The 15,156-nt window shown below is 49.3% G+C and overlaps 4 protein-coding genes across 4 annotated transcripts; 1 reads left to right on the top strand and 3 right to left on the bottom strand.

Annotated features, from left to right (window-relative positions):
* Nucleotides 1-243: 243 nt before the first annotated feature.
* Pdw03_4876 (26S proteasome-associated ubiquitin Carboxy-terminal hydrolase, putative) lies at nucleotides 244-1,356 on the bottom strand (the record flags this gene model as incomplete). Its single annotated transcript, XM_014675228.1, has 3 exons — nucleotides 244-1,063; nucleotides 1,171-1,265; nucleotides 1,315-1,356. The coding sequence occupies 3 exons, from the start codon at nucleotides 1,354-1,356 to the stop codon at nucleotides 244-246; spliced, it is 957 nt and encodes a 318-aa protein (XP_014530714.1).
* Nucleotides 1,357-2,936: 1,580 nt separating this feature from the next.
* On the bottom strand, nucleotides 2,937-4,851 carry Pdw03_4875 (C6 transcription factor RosA-like, putative; the record flags this gene model as incomplete). The annotated part of the gene is made up of 4 exons (XM_014675229.1): nucleotides 2,937-4,047; nucleotides 4,100-4,327; nucleotides 4,389-4,694; nucleotides 4,742-4,851. The coding sequence occupies 4 exons, from the start codon at nucleotides 4,849-4,851 to the stop codon at nucleotides 2,937-2,939; spliced, it is 1,755 nt and encodes a 584-aa protein (XP_014530715.1).
* Nucleotides 4,852-8,809: 3,958 nt separating this feature from the next.
* On the top strand, nucleotides 8,810-9,293 carry Pdw03_4874 (Cyanovirin-N family protein; the record flags this gene model as incomplete). The annotated part of the gene is made up of 2 exons (XM_014675230.1): nucleotides 8,810-8,942; nucleotides 9,097-9,293. 2 exons carry the CDS (start codon nucleotides 8,810-8,812, stop codon nucleotides 9,291-9,293), a joined length of 330 nt encoding a protein of 109 aa, XP_014530716.1.
* Nucleotides 9,294-11,453: 2,160 nt separating this feature from the next.
* Pdw03_4873 (Armadillo-like helical) lies at nucleotides 11,454-14,446 on the bottom strand (the record flags this gene model as incomplete). The annotated part of the gene is made up of 3 exons (XM_014675231.2): nucleotides 11,454-11,555; nucleotides 11,618-14,233; nucleotides 14,345-14,446. The coding sequence occupies 3 exons, from the start codon at nucleotides 14,444-14,446 to the stop codon at nucleotides 11,454-11,456; spliced, it is 2,820 nt and encodes a 939-aa protein (XP_014530717.2).
* Nucleotides 14,447-15,156: the final 710 nt, after the last annotated feature.

The following is a 15,156-nucleotide window of genomic DNA, read 5'->3' as shown; positions in this document are numbered from 1 at the left end:
CATACACATCATCCTGATTTGCAATGTGGACGCCAGTATATACCACGGCGCCAAATCGGTGATCTGTCACTCCTACATGTATCTACTCCACTACAGCGTTGGGGGTTCAACATTATTATTGAATACCATGAATACCATGTCTTGTCTTGTTTCATTTTGATCATCCTAACATCACAAAAAGGGTATCTGAAGTTGTAGAAAAATCAGAAGTAGAAACGAAAGGGCCCACTGACGCCCAAATTTCTACCGACGCATCTCAAGTTTCTTCATCGTCTCCCTCTTCGCACCCTCAACCCACTCCCCATAAGCCTTCCCTTCAGGATCCTTCTCCTTAACCCCAGCAACCCCCTTGATGACCTCCCCAATAAACCCAACGAAATTGCACCGTCTCAGCGTATTCTCCCACTGCCACGCAGCCCTCTTCCTCTCCTCCCTCTCAAGCGTCTCCACATCCCCAATCTCCCTCGCCCTCGCCCTCGGATCCCTCACGGCGGCCATGAGATTAAAATGCGTCTCCCCAGGCGGGTACCGCGCGATGCGCCTCTGCAAAACCTCAATCACCTTCTCAGGGAACTCCGCAGTACCACACGCCCCATGGCTAATGGGATACGGTTGCAGTCCATCAAGCTCATACAGCGTCCCATTGACAGGCGTGTAGGCAATGAAGTGGTAAACATCCGCGCCCTTTTCGTCGTCCTGCGGCCGCGCCGTCTCATCGGCGAAAGGGCTGGACCGCGCAAAGCTGTTGTGCGCGCTCCGGATCGCTTCCGAGTTCGAGAGCGCTTCGCCGCGTAGCTCGGGCGGGAACCCCGTTGTGAATTCTTTGAAGGAGCGCAGTTCTTCGCCGAGCTCAATTGCTGGCTGTGGCGCAGGCGGGTTGTCGTGATTGAGGATGACGGAGAGGATGGCTTGTGTGCCGCAGGCGTTTTGGATTGTCTGCGCCGCGAAAAAGAGATTGTTGTCGGTGGCGGTTTGGTCGTAAGTTCCGTCGAGGGGAGCTTCAGCGCGTGCGCCGGCGGCTTCGCGCGTCCATTTGAAGAGGAAGATTACGCCGTAGACTGGGCTGTTTGGGTGGTTTGGGGTGAGCTTTGGTTATGGGGATTTTCTGAGGGGGGGGGGGGGGGGGTTGGTCGTGGTGCAATTACGGGGTTAGAGCGTCATTTGGCTTACCCTAATGACCGTATTGTATCTGCATCTAGGGAGATGAGTTCTTCAAATTGGGTGTCTTTAACTCCGAGTGTCTCGATCAAAGAGGTGAAGAGACCCTAGCTTGCGTTACTATGCTGCTCGGGTAGATCTTGGGAGTGATAGTACCTCATCTGACTCGATGGTGCTCCAGCCGCCTACATCACCCATCTTGACTGTCTGTGATGGATTCTAAGGGTGATTGAATGGAGGGTGTTGTGTTGTCGATGTGGAAGTTACTTTCTTCCCCAAACGGGAAATGCGGTTATGTCATTCTCACGTGAAGCAGGCGTGATAGCCTCAAGTCACGTGTGTGTCCACAATAATGTAGAGAGGGTCGCTTTGATTTTCTAGTAGACATTAGAACGGCATGCAAGAAGCAATTAGAAAACAGAACTCAGTGGCATTGAAACTCCTGCTAATGCAATGACCATGACGAAGAGTTCCATCGAAGACGCGAATCTTCAATTTTGACATCAAATCTCCACCTCTGACAACAACACAGCGCATCGTGTCGTGATGATCCAACCGCCATGGTAGAAATAAAATTATAATAACAACACTCGAACTAAACCCACTATATTCCAGAAGAACCTAGAGTTGAGTGAAGAAATGTAAAAACCTTCCAACCCGTCTACCAAAAATCGACAACGCTTGATAGATAGGGCTACAGCCACTACAAAACGATTATGTCATACCACGCGGTCATCCTGACCATGCATGAAGGAGACAGAGTACGGTAAGAATTGATCTCCAGAATCAGCCATCACACCCTACAACACTCATACTTTACACTCGATATGCCGATATCCCCTAGCCCTTAGCGAAGCCAAATCGGTGCTAGCTCGGGGATACACTACCCCATTCGGACAGATCTCGAGAAGCGGCCGAATACGAGGTCTGGGGAAAAGTGGCCGGTGGGGTACCAATCAGAGAAGTGGATCTGTAGTCTAAATTCCCTTAAGATTGGTCCCATGGTTTGGAGTTGGTTCGTTTTTGTCAATTCTTAGGATGGGGTGCATGAAGATGGTTACCGGTGGCTGCCTTCGAGGGATGGGTGGTACCTGTAACTCGATATGCGTGACGTGCAAGTGCAGGTGCATTCTTTGTTTATGAGGAGTGTTGGGAGGGGTTTCTATCTTTAGATGTGGGCATGTTACGGAGATGAAGGAATGATTCCTCGTTCTGTCGCGAGTTTTGAGGTCTGTTTTTCGTGATGGCTGGATGGCTATAGTTCTGGGGCTTCAGTTCCGAATATCGAAAAGGCACAATGCTCAACACAGATAAACGCACTCCCAAGTCAGATGAACAGAAGATTTACTATAATCAGGGTATCTGTATCAATGTCAAAATATCAGTTCGAGTCAACCGCCTCCAGCTGACAACTGCAGGCGAGTATAAATCCAAACCAAGCATAAAATCGGACACAAGATCAAACATGAACGCTCATGCTCAACAGAAATGACAAGTCCGAATAAATAAGGATAAAGTCGAGTGGTGAAAACAAATCACTCGCGCATAATGACCAGAAAAGCACATGTTCACCAGATCCAAGTTCTAGTAGGACACAACTCCGTAGCCCTCCCATTTTGGGGAAATGGAAGAAACGATATCTTCCAATTCCCTTCTAGTAGCTAATGGCCAGAACCCGGCTGATCAACCCCGCTCGGGGAAGTAGTCCATAGTTTCCCATGCTGGTTGTCGATTATGGCCTATTTTGCAAGTGCAGATGGCTCAACACAGCCTGGCAGTCAAGTCCAAAGTGAAGTAGGAGCTGCCAAGCCCGGCATTTCAAACGGATGTGTTTGTGGATAGACCTCCAAGTTAAGACCGAGTGTGCCATCCACACGTGGCAAGCCGGCACACAGCACATCGCCACCATACGGCGGGGTGTAAGCCGCTGAATGAGGAATGGAAGCATGATGAGAGTGGGCATGGCCATGACCCATATCCGAGAGACCGAGGTGCACATCGTGGTTACCGAGGAGCTGTGGGGAGGGTGGGTATAGAGAATGTGAGGGTGCGGCGGAGACATAACCGTCTTGAATGGGGAAGGCAGAGTTGGTAAGAGTAGCGGTGGGAGGAGATTGCAAGGGTGGGGTATAAGCTGCGTAAGAAGGCGAGGCGGAAGCGGGCGAGGAAGAGGCGACGAGCGGGTACTCGTGTATATTGTGATGGAAAGGGCTGGGTGGGCCCGGAGAGTAGTGGTCGACTGATGAGCGGGGGGACCAGGGGAGGGGGAGGCGGTAGCGATAGCGGGAAACGATACTGCGAGGCAGGTTCATGAGTTCTAAGGCTAGACGCAGCTCGGTGTTGAAAGGGTCTGCGGCGTTGTGGGTAGCTATTATGCGGTGCATCTCTTCGATGGGACTGATGGATGGGGCGCCTAAGTATGCACCGCCTAGCTCTGGGAAGAAGCGATCGAGAGAGATGCCGACGGCGAAGAATTGGGCGAGTATTGGGAGGGTGTTGATCTCCGATTCGCTATTTCGGAGCATGGATGGTGGGAGCCAGAAAAGCCAGCGGCGGAGGGTTTGAATGCTTTCGAATGATTGTTCGGCTGTTTGGTTGGGGAAGTCGTCCCGAAATTGCTGGATGAATTCGATGAGTTCTCCTAAGCGTTGAGAGTGCTCAAGGTTATGGGAAGTACGCTTTTGTGCCATTCGTAGGGCCTGGATCGTTTGATCTAGATATACCATGTCTTCGTCGAGGGGTTGGTAAACCCCGGCCATTGAAAGATCTGTCGTGCTCAATGCTCGTTGGTTCTCGATCAACTGCGCAACATCCGATTCTTGCTTCCAAAATGGATGCATGGATTCTAGGACGCTGGAGATGCCGTGTTGCAAAGATGCCCAACTTTGCCTGTTTTGTTGTCAGTTGGAATTTTTCAAGGGAGCCGATCTAAAACACTCACTGGTCTGTAGCCTGCCAGGACAAAAGAACAGAAGCTGAGAGAATGGCATCGCAGTTCTCCTTCGAGAAGGATCCCAGAGCGGTCTGTAGTCCTTGGAGGGCTGTGACTTTATAACGGAAAGCCAACTGCTTCGTCTCCTGGTCTTGCGTAAGGAAAGCAAGATGAAACGCCGAAAAGCTCAAGATAGAGCTCATAACGAAGTCGCTGCCCAACGAAATCGCCAGGAAACTAGAGCATATCCCCCGTCAGCACATATCATCAACCTTAGCAAACGTGACAGAGTACTCACTTGGGCATCTTCTGCGCCCACACAGTGCAACCACTCAACCCCCGACGATGCAAGTCGATAGAAATCCCAATTATGTGGTGAATCAGGCGCAAATCCGTCCGTGACAAGCCAGACCACCCTGATCGCGGACACTGCAAGAGCTCCGGATACGGAGGCACGCCCGTGCGATGCCAATTATCTATCTCCATTTCGATCTCTGGCGAAGTGAGGAGGTCGGGACCGCGGCGCGCCGCGGGGGGACTACCACCTTGAGTGGTAGCCGCATCCCGGTAGTCACAGCGGCAGTTGTGCTTTGTACAATTGCGGCTAGGTGGAATTAGTAAAGGTATACCGGTGTGGTGTGATGAACATACCACTGCGGGAAAGTCTCATCGCATCGAATATGTCTTCTCTTGCATGTTTTGCAGCCGTTGCGGGATTTGGTGTGGCTCTTACGTGGTGGACCGCCGCCTGGACCAACCATTTTGGGCTTTTCGAGGGTGCGGAGAGAGATAACTAGGACTGGAGTCAAGGACTCCACAGATGAGGGTTGTGAAAGAGTTGATGGTGGGCACGTATGCCCTGTAGTTATAGAAGAATGAATGAGACGTGATTCCTAAAAGCCTCCCAGAAAGATCTTTGTGGGTTGTTGAGGTTCGAAGAATAGGTTGAATTACGCACGTGGGGGGGGGGGGAATATCTTGAAAGAGAGAGAAAGAGAGAAAGAGAGAAACGAGAAAGAAGAGATGGAAGAAATGGAGATGAGAGAGATTAAAAGGGAAATGTTGAAAAGGAAAAGAGGTAAAAAAAAAGAGGAGTATAACCAGCACTTCGTAGTCAGGCGCAAGACATGATCTGACTTGATAAAATTTCCAATTTCTTACTTTTCCATTATTTCTCACCTCTTTTTTCATTTCCCAGTGACAATCGAGATTTTGAGCCTCTGGGTACAGGGGGCAAGTAAGCCAAGGGAAATGTAAATAATACCGAAAATAAAATGACATAAAATGACATAAATGTGAAAACAAGTGAAAAAATACCCCCCCAAAATGACCGTCTAGTATAGCACTCGGCCATTTCAGGTGGACCACATGGGTAGCGGACACAGCTGCCTTCATAGGCTAGAGTGTCCATTAGGCAGTGAATGGTCTCTAGTAGAGATGTACTCCGTAGTCTGTTTTGCACTGTTCCCGATGGGGGATTCTTTTCTTCTCTACATGACTGAAGTAGGCCGGTTTTCGGTAAGAACCCTTTTAGCCCTAACCTTGGAAGGTATCCTATAGTTCCCAGTTCTACGGAGTACAGAGCACCCTATTGCTTATAAGAGAGGGTTCCCAGACGGTAAACAGAAATGAGAAGGGACCATCGGTGAATTCAAATCTGGTTCACATTTCCCACATCCCATCCCGCGTTCCAGGTAATATAGTTCCAGCCAAGAGAATATAAAAACGCAGGGGCCTACGAAGAAACCCCAGACTTTATTTAAAAAGGATCCAATAGAGAACATTCATGAAGGGATATATAGTGCCCGATCGACCCTTTTTGCCTCGCAAGGCTTTCGATCTTGGCGGACCCTGGATTGTGGGTCGCTGTCTAAGGACCCCGTTACCCCCGTTAGGAAAGAAGACGAGTCAATCCCTGGGCTATCTTGAACGCCATTCCAGGAGTCCGGAGAATTGAGGACTGGGAGTGGCGCTCTGGCTCTTCCCCTCTGGCTGAGATTCAAGCTAAGCCTGACAGGCGGAAATCGGCTATTTCCACTCCGAACCCGCCTGTGAGTCAGATGGGAGATTAAACGCCGAACTCGGTAATCACAACCGAATGTCCACGGGAAACAGTCAACTCGGTTAGGTTTTTGTGAGAAAAAGAAAAGAAAAACGAAAAAAAAAGAAAAAGAAAAGGAAAAAGAAAAAGAAAAAAGAAAAAGGAAAAAGAAAAAGGAAAAAGAAAAAGAAAAAAGAAAAAGAAAAAAAGAGTCCCAGACTTGTACACCAGTTGGAACCTGGGGATTGGAGATGACATGTGAACGTTTAGTCCGCAACCAAGGGGGAGGGGGGATGAGACCAAACTCTCGGGATCACCGCCTCCATCTCTCATTTTTCCCTTTGACGCATCTCTTCTCCTGACACTCCTACGGCGATCGACCTACTGCGATTGTTGCCCCAGGCTGGAACTACTATTTCTCCTTCTGTGGTGAAGTTACCACTGGACTGGAGCGTGGAAACCATGTCTAGTGAGCTTGAAAGGGTGCGACGGCAATACGTCTGAAGGGGGAAATGGAGCCTCCAAATGGTCTAGTCCCCGGGTACTCCGTATTGTTGTACAGGGATCAGAGGGAGTGAGATAAGTTTCAGCATCTACAACATTTTCCATCTGTTAAAAATAAAAATAAAAAAATTCAAATAAAATCAGAGAGCCTAGTGTACTTCGTGGAATGGCCCTCACTCCTGCAATGCCGAGGGGGCCTGAGTCCAGCATAGAAAGGATTGTTGAAAGGCAAAAGGGCCGCTCGCTTGGATTAGCATCATGCACTCTAACCCAATGTATTTCAAGGCTATGTCGGCATCTACACATGTATATCTACCTCCAAATCTAGAGGTGACTCCCCTGAAACTGTACCAGTGTAAAATGCCGATTTAGGTGACACCACCAGATTGGGCCTGGAGACCACGTTTTCTGGGGATCAGACGTGGAACACAAGACGTGTGTCTAAAGTCGGTGTGTCCCACCTTCTGATCTGGACGGGAACCTCTGTCCTACCATCTTTTCCATCTTTTACGGCAGCCATGACGATTATTACTCTCAAGGATGATTTAGCTCACACGTGGCACCATAGTTGGAAAGAGAAGATGATTAGGTCATCCTCCCTCCCCTTGGATCTACGGAGTTGCCCATCTTTGGACATCTTTCAAGGTAAAGATCTAATGGCCCAAAGAGGAATACTGTGCGGGTCACCGGAAATGTTCGGGCGACGCTATTTTCTCCGCAGAAGTGAAGGAACAAGTAGGAGTATCCAATCAGCAACGAGGAGTCTCGCTTGTCGCGACATCGGGCCAAACGTGGTATAGATTGGAAGCCGAAAGTCCCGAGATGTCTTTTTGACGGTGATCACCTTGATTCTTTTTAGTTTCTTTCTCTTTTGAAGGGGGATGATTTTTTTTTTTTTTTTTTTTTTCAAAAAAAAAAAAGTCTTGCCTTTTGGCGTCAGGACATCGCCGGAATTGACGGGAGATGCTTGGTAAGCGATCGTTTAATCTGGCGACCTCCACGGGGCACCCTTTCCTTCTAGTCCACCGTTAAAATAGATGCAGCAATACCGCAATCCTATCCCCCGTGATCTTAAGCCCGTCAGCCATGGTAAGCAAATCGAACTAGCTTTGAATCCAAGTTCCAAAAGAGAAATTCGAATCATGGAGACCCCAGTTTTACCGCTAATTCAGAAACACAGCCCGTGGAAGGGCAGTACGCTACCCAACTCTATATCGCCAAGACTTGGGCCATCCTAGACTTGTGTGGGGACTCTGTGATAGTCGACCTTACAATCTTGCTGGTCTATGAGGCCGTTGGATCTGCTATCCAGGGCTCCCTGTACGGAGTACTCCGTACAGCTTTGCGTATTTCCAATTCACGTAAATCTCTACACTGTAATGTGTAAAGCTCAGCTCGGAAAGAGCCTCGCAGGTGAACGTCAAGATCTAGAAAAGCAGGATTCTTTGAAAAAGAAGACATGGCCATAGGAAACCGAGAGATCGGCAAATTGTGCTTCTGGCAAGGTAAGTCCTGACCGTGGACGAGTGGAGGGATGAACCATCCCAAATAGAGTCCTTAGCGTCAACTCTGTTTCCCAACCCAAATCATCTTGTGGATCTTAATTGCCCGATCGCTGAGACCAATCGCTGACACTTGACACATGTGAATGTGAGGTTGGCAGTACTTGTTCGTATATGAGATCATGATGACCGTTCACCGTGCACGGGGGGGGGATCACACCCTAGTATAGACAGACCGCCTCGCAGTCTGGCATGGAATCTGACATTCCGGCTCAGATGTGACATGGGTGTGCGGTCGACAGTTAATGCCTCTCTTGGGGGTCATAATGAGAAAAGCATGATGGCAGAGCCACCCATCTGCCCGATTCCAAATGAGCACGGTAGAAGTCTACACCATTTCGATGTCATTAGAGGCAACAAATCCATGCAAGACATTTCTCCATATCAGGAGCCTCAATTTCGGGTTACTTCTATCCTTCTCTTTCTCCTAATGCAGTACGACATAGCCTGACGGTTCTCGAGTACCGGGACAAAGAAACAAAAGACCACCTGCACATACAACACCCACCCTTCCAAGTTCCTCTTTGGTGAACTCAATTCAGACCTCACAGAGGTTGCACCATAAGCGCGATTTCCACTGCGCCTGATATTACACCAGTACCCCACACCAAGATGGGCTTCCACGAGTCATCCAAGGGCATCAACATCAAGGATAAGCACATCCTCACTGCTTACTGCCAACGACCCTCCGGGGAACCTCGATATTCAGAACTAGATCTGAACGAATTCCTTGGGGCAAACAAGGGTATGAACAATCCCAATTCTCGATTCGATTCTGGTCTCCGTGGTGTTTCTCTCAACAGCTGGTCCAACATACACTTTCCAGCACCAGAACCGAAATCAGACCCAAAGTGTCTCCCGTATCTGATTCCAAATGAACTGACCTCAATCCAATCTAGGGAAATTGGCCTGGGGTTCCCACAACTTCTCGAAAAGTTCCCGCGATGTTGACTTCAAGCTAGAAGGTCCCAACAACGAGCCCATGCTGTGCGCGCAACTCAATGATGGCGAAGGGAATTTTCAAGAAAGCAAGGTGAACCTGGGCCATTGTATCAAAAACGTGGATGGTCATCTGAGTTACATGGAATGTTTCTAAGTGGCACAGGGATCAGTGCTTTCTGGTTCCTGCTTCGCATATAGATTGTGATTATAGGTAAGGAAATCGAACCGTTGGCTTTCGACCGGAAGTTTCCTATCGATTTCTTGGAAGGGTCCGGCTTCCTATTATCCGCCATTCAGGCTTGTCTCAGGTCGTGAAGGGGGGAGGGGGGGGGAGGCACAGAACGTGGACCGAACAACACCACATAGAATCATACGGCCGAGGCTGAAAAATCCACCCCGGGAGGATGATTGTCCCCGCTTAAAAGCAAAGGCCCCGAAAGCACTACAACTCTGTAACCCCCGAAAGAAGGCCCAGATCGTAGGATACCTATTTAGGGTAGGGCATCAATCACCCCTGACCAGAAATCCGGAATCCTCACCGAAAGAGCAAACAAGACCGACCGGATTGAGGAAGTTTGTCAAAATCCACCAGGGGATAAGTCTACAATAGCCCCAGGCACTCCTATCTGCAAGCTGCAAAAGACATAGCCTGGGTCTTCTAGACTAAAAGGCGAACAGAACCAAAGCCAGGCCACGCCTTGGGGCTTCCAATGGCGCACTAAGAACCAGACGCCCGGTACGCTACCAGTAGGCACACCCTATATCAACGCCTGTCATCGACGGCATTTCAATCACAGGGTAAGATGAGGTGGGGCCGATAGGATATAGAATATGGGGGGGTTCGTGAAAAATCGCAGTTAAGGGAAAGGCTCGCGTCTTGGTGTTTCGGGCGGTCATGGTCTGGCCAGCCAATCAGTGGGTTGTTGGGGAGTTGGGCGTTGACTTGGGGCTTTCGGTGCCGAGTTAGTTGCAATGCCCCAGTTAGGCGACATCCGTTGCTTGGTTGGGCTTATCTTACTGGTTCTGGTTCTATTTCTCTTTCCGTTGCTCTCCGTATGCCGGTAATCTCGTTATAGAATGTTGTGCTTCCTGGAGTGTATGTTGTAGGGCTTTGATGGGTTATAATTAGCAGTGCTGTCTTGATTCTTCCCTGTTGTTTGGCGATCTAAGGGATGATGCACATCTGCTACTGAGTCATAAATGGTAGGTAACGAAGTACTGGCCGCGTATGTTGTTTGTGTCGTCATGACAAGAATTCGGAGATTGCTAGGGCCCTACGGGTCTTTAAATTTTGCCCTTACTTTTTCCTCATCCACGACTCCATCCAAGGTTTCACGAGTTGATCTTGGTATGTGCGATTAATTTTCCAGCTAGGTAGTGCTTGGGGAGATGTGAGAGACAGAGAGATGTGGTCCGAACTGGCGTGGCATACGCTGGCAAGAGCATGCGATCTACTTGTCCGGCTTTTTCCCAGAGCCAGATAGGGTGACTAAAGTAGATAAGAGAAGGAAATTCGTAGTATCTATTTAGGTAGCTGGAAGGAGCAATGTTAGGTCTATGCTAGACCAACGGACTTGGTCAACAACGATACGAACATAACGGCCTTCTCAAGGACAACCCTGATAGTCCTTCATGATGCTTGCGAGCAATGGATAAAATCTTACGAGGCAACGAAACGATAATTAGTGAAGTCAGTGGGACAGTATTTTTCACCTCTTTCATACTACATAAGCCTTGTAAATAGCAGGGGACATATAGGACGGCGCCAAAAAGAATGCTTCAAGATGCTTTCCACCCGAATTAGAGCTTTACTCTTCAGGCTTTTAGAAATGTTGTTGAGATCTTCATTGACGATGAAGATCTATCTAGATATCTATCTAAAGGAGATATGAATATGCCACGCAAAAAAACCTCCCCAAACCAGCGCTGAGAAGACAAAGAAAAGCAAGCTATGAGCCAGCCCCGACTTGATGGTAACTATGCACAATAAATGCAAAATAAGAATCGAGAAGGCAAAGTCAACGAAATCGAAATCAAAAATGGTTATGCGTGCCCATTTTACAATCATGAGATGTAACGGGAAAAAAAAAAAAACAGCTAAATCGCAGATGCTCCTTCCCATGATTTTGCCCCCCTTTCTCCCTCCTCTTTCTATTAACGTGAAAGTCCGGCCGCTGACCCCCCTATGTACTGGTCCCCTCAGGGACCACCCTTCCTCCCCTCCAACTTAACTCCTGTACGATTTGAGACAGGGAAAATTATCAACCGACACCCTAGTGACCGAGGTCTAAGCAGAGAATACCAAGTGCTCGGCTTATACCTGGTAAACAGTGCGCAGTGTCTGAGCCACAGCCGGGGGTAGCTGGCCAAGGAAGTTGCTAAAGTCAGGGATCAAGGTCTTGTATCCCTGGAGGACCTAGAGTGATACATCTTGATTAGTGGGATGTGACCTGAAAACCGAGGGGGGAATGATCTTACCTGTTGGAAGGATACCTGGATATCCCGGTACTCTTCCTGTGCCAGCGAGCGGGCGGGGAACGAGGCAATTGCCTGGAAGTATTCGAGCAAGCTCGACTCCATGGCGTGCGGGTTCTTCATCACCACCTGGTTGAACCCGAGGAAGGCGGAAGCTTTTTCACGCGTGAAATCAATCTTGTCCATTGACTTCAGGAAAGGTCCGGAACACTCGCTCAAATGGGGCGCAATCTGGTCCGCACAGCAGAATCCCAGTCGCCCCAACGCCATCGCGGCGTTTTCATTTACCGAGTCGATGATTTCCTCGTTAGTGATAATCGTAAAGAGCCCTTGGTACAATTGCTCCGCATAGGGCGAAAGCGTGACATTCTCGTGGACGGCGATCTCGCCGCACGACCAACAGGCATTGTTCAAAACACTGAAACCGGTATGACGATCGTCATCGCGAATCAGGTCCAAGTCAAGCTGCTTTATCAAAACCGGGATAAGGGTGGGAAGGAAGGGCTCCAAGTGAGGGAAAATGCTTATGGCGCAGTCTCCCAGTAAAGCGTATGTTGATTGGCGGACTTCATAGTTTTCATCCTCCATACAGTAGCGGAGGAGCTCGAAGAAAGATGGCTGTGAAGTGCTCACAAGCTCGCCGCTCTTTTGTGGGTCGATGGCCTGAATGATTGCACTGAGAAGGTCAATGCTAGTAACAAGGAAGTCCTTATCCGGCTCATCAGCCGCGGCGTGTGTCGGCTGGATAGAAGCCTGCAAGTTTCCATAGATGATCTTCATACAGCGACCGAAGAGAGGCGGTGCGAATTGGGCAAAGGCATCGCCATAGGCTGCAGATATGTATCCGAGGCATTCAAGCAACGGGAAGAGCTCTCGGGAATCATCAGAGATGTAGTTGTAGCGACCGATGAGAGCAGGCATCAAGATCTCGATTAGATGCGGCCTCGCCAGCTCGCTCATTACACATTCGGCGAGCGTCTGCACACAATCATAAAGGATGTACATGTTTCGGTCCTTGTACTTACTGAAGCACGCCACAAATTGGCGCAAGATAGGCTCACAGTAGGGCGCCAGGTTGTCCTCTGACTTCTCCTCCAGGCTAGCGAAGGCTGACGCGGCAGCTTCTTGAACCTTCTTGTTATTGTCCAACATGCGATGGAGTATACCTTCCATCATGGGCTCAAAGAATTGAGCTTTCTGAGCTGGATCGCGGAGATGGGCCGCCCAACCTGAATAGCGAGCCAAGCACCAGCAAGTGATTTGCCGCACAACGGGCTGGTCATCATTCAGGAGAGAGATGAGGTAAGGGACTAATTCTGGGAGATGAGGTGTGATAGCATCCATACAGCCGTCCGCGACTGCACCCAGTGTGAGAACAGCGGCCTCTCGGTTCGGCCACTGCTCATGGCGTAGAGTTTCCATCAGATACGGCAGAAGGATTTCAAAGACGGGACGGTGGTAAACTGTGGAGAAAACATCAAGCGCAGCAGCAGAGCACTTGCGCAAAGTCCAGTTACCCGAGGGGTCATCTCCAAATTCCGAGTCCTCAATTTCACCTTCGCTTAAGTCATCGTCGCCCTCTTCTGTGTGTTGCTCGAGGGTGCGGGAGGATTCCGGTTGGTCGCCTGGCTTAGACATGTTCAGACGATCACCCTTCGATTTGGCAAACTGTGGCTTGAGATCTTCAGCACGGTCCTCGGCATCGGCATCATCTTGCTCGTCCATCAGTCGAGCCACTTCCTCCTCGTCGTAGATCATGTTTTGCAGAAGAACTGGGATGATCTTGTGCATATATGGGGCCAACTCGGCCTGCAACCGCTCTTGCTCTCCGGCACCAATCCAGAACTCAGCAGCATCAAGGGCAAGCTCTGGGTCATCTTGAGATTGTTGTTGCATGATGATGTAGTTGACCAATCCTTCCATATGCGGGGCCAAATTTTCCGGCGCAGTTTCCACAAGTTGGGAGAACGACTGGCACACCATTTGTCGGACTCTGGTGTTTTCATCACCAGCAATTCTGAACAACTGCGAAAGAAACTGGTCAAGCGAGTCTGTCAATGCCTGGGGTTTAAATGGCAAGAAAACGTGGATGGCGTTGAGAGAAGCAATCCGAATGCGCGAGCTGTCAACCGAAATGAATTGTAGCAAGCTGGGAATAATGATATCCAGGGGGCGTTGGCCCTGATAGTCACGGTCCAAGACCTTGCGGTTGTCCTCACAGACCTTGCACAAGGTATCCATTGCAGCTTCCCTAGCCGGCATAGTAACATCCCCATTGGCATTAGCGACTGTAGTCAAGAGTTCATTGACAATCTCAGGCCAGGCCAAGAGGCCTCCATGAAGCACCATTGCGGTGATAATGTTACCGACAGCCCTCGAGACATTGCGGTCGGTGTCGCGTAGGGTAACCAGAGCCGCGGATTTGATGAAGGCCAAGCTTTGGGGGGAAATCGTGCGGTAAGCAAGGGCAATCTTCGTCTTGACGTTTACGGCAGCGGCAAATCGAACAGTAGGGTATTCATTCTCGTTAATTCCTGCTAGGGGAGCAGCTTGCGGATTGGAAAAGATGTAGGTGATGTAATTGACGTAATCAGGAGAAGAGGTCGCCTGTGCGAGCATCTTTGAACCAAAAAAATCCAAGGTTAGTTTTCATCTTGAGATAGTGCATGTGCGGCGACCGCAGTCAAGAGGAAGCTCAACAGGAACGAGAAAAAAAGGAAAAGACATTACCTGCTCAGCCTCTGCTCGAGCTGGAAGGTTAGTTCCATTAAGCGAATCGCAAAGGTAGCGAGCCAGCTGCCTCAATGGCTCTTGCTGAGGTTGCCAATTCATCTCGTCTTGGTGAAGAGACTCGATGCGACAGATGTAAGTTGAAAGTGCGAGTAGCACAGGAGCCCCGCCGAAAATGTGGGAACGGACCCCCTTCGTTTCCCCAGATCAAGGGAACAAGGCCGAAATCTCCGATCCGCTAAGGCAGATCCAGAAATGAGACGGGGAATAATTGGCCAAAGGAATTTTGCATCAAGGTCCGAATCAAATAAAGTCGTAGGGGACTTCAGACTGAGAGGGGTGTATGTGCTGCGGGCAGAAAAAAGCGATTGCTGAAGAAGGTAGGCGGTCAGTCTTCTGGGTGTAGACGTCCAAGGCGGATATAAGAAAAGATTGGCTGCATTTCACAGTATATTTATCTGGAAAAGGTAAGCTTTCTGGGAATGGGAGTGGAGGATTCTGACTGTTGATTGAAGGTGCATTTGAAGTTGGGGAAATGTAGAGAAAAGTCACCATGGAAAGAATCCGAAGGGGCAGCACCGCAAAAACAGACCAAATCTATACAAGAGTGACTGAGCAATTCTGATCCTTTGCAACAAGCTGATCTCACTATGGCTTTACCAGCCAGCTGGCCACGGGTGCCATATGGATCGAAGACTAAACAATTTCACAGTCCCCTCTACGATACTATACCATCGTCCTTACACTTGAATTTCCGGGAAAGCATTCGATTGATCTATTCTAGTGATCGGTTTGGAGTGCCAGACTAGTCT

Source organism: Penicillium digitatum, chromosome 1 (genome assembly GCF_016767815.1).
Source record: "Penicillium digitatum chromosome 1, complete sequence".
NCBI classification, from domain to species: Eukaryota; Fungi; Ascomycota; class Eurotiomycetes; order Eurotiales; family Aspergillaceae; genus Penicillium; species Penicillium digitatum.
This window is presented reverse-complemented; position numbering and strand designations above follow the sequence as displayed.